General features: G+C 40.5%; 1 protein-coding gene across 1 annotated transcript; it reads right to left on the bottom strand.

The window, feature by feature from the left end:
- On the bottom strand, positions 1-3,336 carry LOC307071555 (CMP-N-acetylneuraminate-beta-galactosamide-alpha-2,3-sialyltransferase 1-like; the record flags this gene model as incomplete). Its single annotated transcript, XM_079730571.1, has 5 exons — positions 1-833; positions 1,545-1,664; positions 1,792-1,837; positions 2,616-2,795; positions 3,179-3,336. 5 exons carry the CDS (start codon positions 3,334-3,336, stop codon positions 669-671), a joined length of 669 nt encoding a protein of 222 aa, XP_079586697.1. The 3' UTR covers positions 1-668.
- Positions 3,337-3,573: the final 237 nt, after the last annotated feature.

The following is a 3,573-nucleotide window of genomic DNA, read 5'->3' as shown; positions in this document are numbered from 1 at the left end:
GGTATCATTCAATACTTTAAAACCTGTTTCAAAAAATATAAAGTAGAGCTCTCCTAGAGAGACGTATCCATCAGCTAGGAGGAAAGACAGCGCCCAAGAAAGAGAGACTTCAGAGAGCAGAGAGAAGAGATCCACCAGGCCCCCCCTAACCATAGTAAATAGTGTAGAGTTTACACTATCCTCTCAACATCTTTTGCATCACTTCTTGCAGATCTGAAGCCATGAAATTGTCCTTGAGGCCCTCTTTCATATAAAGGCCCTGACACACCAACCAGATTATCGGTCGTCGGACAGTCAGGCGAGCTCGGTTACCTGAGTCTGTTTGGTGTGTGCTGTGCGATCGGCAGTTGTCAAAGCCGTCGGTGATCTTTTCAGCCGATTGCACATGTTGAATCGGCGATCGGCAGTCGGAATGGTGTGTCAGGGCCATAAGAGACCCCAGGTCTCAAGCTCACTCCACAGTTTGACAAACTGCTTAACAAGTGACAACAAAAAACCAACAAAATGAGCCAAAAAATTAACCACAGAGCTGTGTCAATGTTTGATCTCAAATCATCACACCCCTAACTAGAGGAGTAAAAAGAAAGAAAGATGTGAGGTTGGCAGTAAATGTTTAAGTTCAGGGTCCACTACTACCATGACCATTTTGTCAGAGAGAGAGAAAACATTCAAAACCCTTTATAGAAGTTCAGTTTTTGCCTTTCTGCAAGTTGCAGAATAAGTTTGTACTCTTGCCCTCCACCATGCTGTCCAGTTCCAAAATGTCTTCCAAACGTCTCCCAGTAGTGGTTCCAGTTTCCATCCTTGTTTGCTCCAAATCCAAATACATTGACCTGGGAAATCAGACACGTAGCTGTTCACTTTGATAGGGAATATAATAGTGAACTAGACATGTCACCGCATGTGTTTTGCACCAACTGATAATGGCTAATAAGCAAGCACATATTACCATAAGGTTGGGCAATTACTAATGAGTATTTAGACCAAATTGTGGTTCATTTGGGCTTACAGGTCGGTTTTCACGACTTTTTAAGCTTTTTTCCAAAAGTGACATTATGGGTCTCCAATTGCAAAAACAGTCAGCATGTCAAATAAGGCCCAGATACCAAGGTCCAGACATTTTTATAAAAGGGGAATGGCTCACAGCCTTTTAAGTTTGACCACTGTATACTGTATTGCCCTAAGTGGTTATAGTAAGTGAATACTTTGTGGAGACGTCAATACATCCTGTCCACATATGCTAATTTAATTTGACAACTCTCAGATGTTCAGGTTTGGTGTGGTTGATTTTAGCGTTTTTGCCCAATTTCCTTTTTTAATATTAAATATTAATATTAATTTAAAAGAAAATTTGCATGGGTTGGTATATGCCCGACTTTTTGGTAGGGGTTTGGCGCACATCCAGAAATAAATTCAGAGGAGATATTTACATAAAAAAGGAATAATAATAATGATTATAATAATTACAGACACATGATAACAGTATTGTTGCTTGCATTGCAACAACACTAATTACTGTTTGCTTATGTTTCCATTTTACCTACCTCATCACAAATGTGCATTGCAAGCACCACACCCATAAAGCCAGTGGATGGATACTTTCCTTTTTTTCCCAGCCAGTTTTCATGGACATATTGGATAAAGCCGGGATGGAGAACCTTTACCTGGGTGCATGAGGAGCTCAGATTCAGCCTCTACAAGTGGCATTACATTGATATACCTTTCACAACTAGAAAACAACTAGAAAAGGTCACCACTATGTGGCAAGTTGCAAAATGACTTAATACCCACCAAACCCTGATTCGCTTTGACTGTTGATTTCACCTGTTTGTATGTGCTGTGATAAAACAAACATAAAACAATTACATTGGAGTTGGTACGGGAGAAATGATTTTGTCGAACATACTTAAAACTAGATTCCTGCAAAATAATCAAAACCACAAATTATATCTGTGTGGCTCAGCCTTCAGGTGATCAAAAGCACAATGTTTAGAAAGTGAAAAATATATATATCTTCACAAAAACAAAGACATTTGGGATACTTCCATGAGGATAATTTACTTTGCTTGCAGTTCTGAAAATGTTCATTGTAAAAAACAGTTTGGAGATACAAATGTAGCCAACATAAGTGTATGGGTGTAGTGTTGTCAGGTGTAAACATACCTAGGATACAACTAAACAAAAAGACCAAAGGCACAAACAATACGTGGTGCCTCCCAAACGACAACCACCCTGACACTGGGCTCACAGGTCTACTTCTAAATAAGCCCAGCTCAGGTGTTGTCAATGAGCTCGTTAGGCTCCCCTCGTCAGGGTCGTGACACCTCCCCCCATAAGACGGCGGTCCCCCAAGAACTCCGTTCCCACAAAAAAAAAAAAGAACAAACCATACCAGACACAATTGAATTTGTGTGTTTCACATCACAGATAACATTTTTTCTGTTAATAGAAAAGGGATAAATGTGGTCTAGGATGGGACACTGCATAATCAGACTTGTAAAGTCGGTGCAACTTGAAGCGATCCTTTTCTGAAATTTAGACATTACCTAGCTAGCACTTCTTAAATCACTGAAACATATGTTGTTGTTGACATTTTGTATATTCTGTTGACTTACCTTTTTACAGATTTTGAGGTGAAAGCGCTGACTAGCCACTCAAGGTCCCTTATTTTGAAGGGAAATAGCATGAGATGAGTGTGGTCATTCAAATCCACAGCACTCTCTGGGTACATGATGTGGAGAGTCGTTTTGTTTCCCACGTCCCCTTCGTAGCCCACAATACGAGCTGTATTGAACCTAGATTGTACAATTAAGGAAAATTACATCGGTATCATTTATATTTGAGGGACTTTATGTAGTTATAAAGCTACATAAAACAGTTATTTAGCTCATCAATGGCGGCTAAGAATGACCTGGTCTAATGGACTTAATCTTCAATGAGAGACAAGCAGGAAATCTAGTCCAGCATCTGTTGCAAGTGATGGAGCATAGAATAATACACAGAGTCGGGGTGTGTCTCTAAGTAAGATGTATTAACGAGCTGGCACATAACATTACTGACGCGTTGGCTACCCGAGTGCATACACACCCGAGCCCACCAGAGGGAGCTGTCGGCTTGCATAACACTACCTTACAACAGCATCCACACGGGGCAGGAAGGTTACACTGGCATAATTTACCTTATGATGACATCATGAAAGTCAATGAGGGGTCCATAGTGAGACCCCAGCAAATTCACTGAATTCCCAACCACAGCACAGGTCCTGCAGCGATCAGGGCTGGAGTCCATGAAGCTCTCCTGTTCTGGGAAAATCTCAAACACCTTCAGTTCGGCCATTCTGTAGCTGAGAAAGGGCTTATTGCCAGATTGCAAGATCTGATGTGAAGAGAAGAGGATAATTAATTATCGGTTGAAGGAGAAGTTTGCAATTGAGTATTGATATATTTTATGTGGATTTTGTGAACGTTTTGAATCCAGATTTACTTGCTTGTTATCGTTACTATCTAACATTTTTTTATTGCATATATTCACCTTCCACCATCCGAAATCACGCTCTGAGAGAGCGTTATCCTG

The sequence above is a fragment of the Pollachius pollachius genome, assembly GCF_949987615.1.
Source record: "Pollachius pollachius genome assembly, chromosome: 2".
In the NCBI taxonomy this organism is placed as follows: Eukaryota; Metazoa; Chordata; class Actinopteri; order Gadiformes; family Gadidae; genus Pollachius; species Pollachius pollachius.
This window is presented reverse-complemented; position numbering and strand designations above follow the sequence as displayed.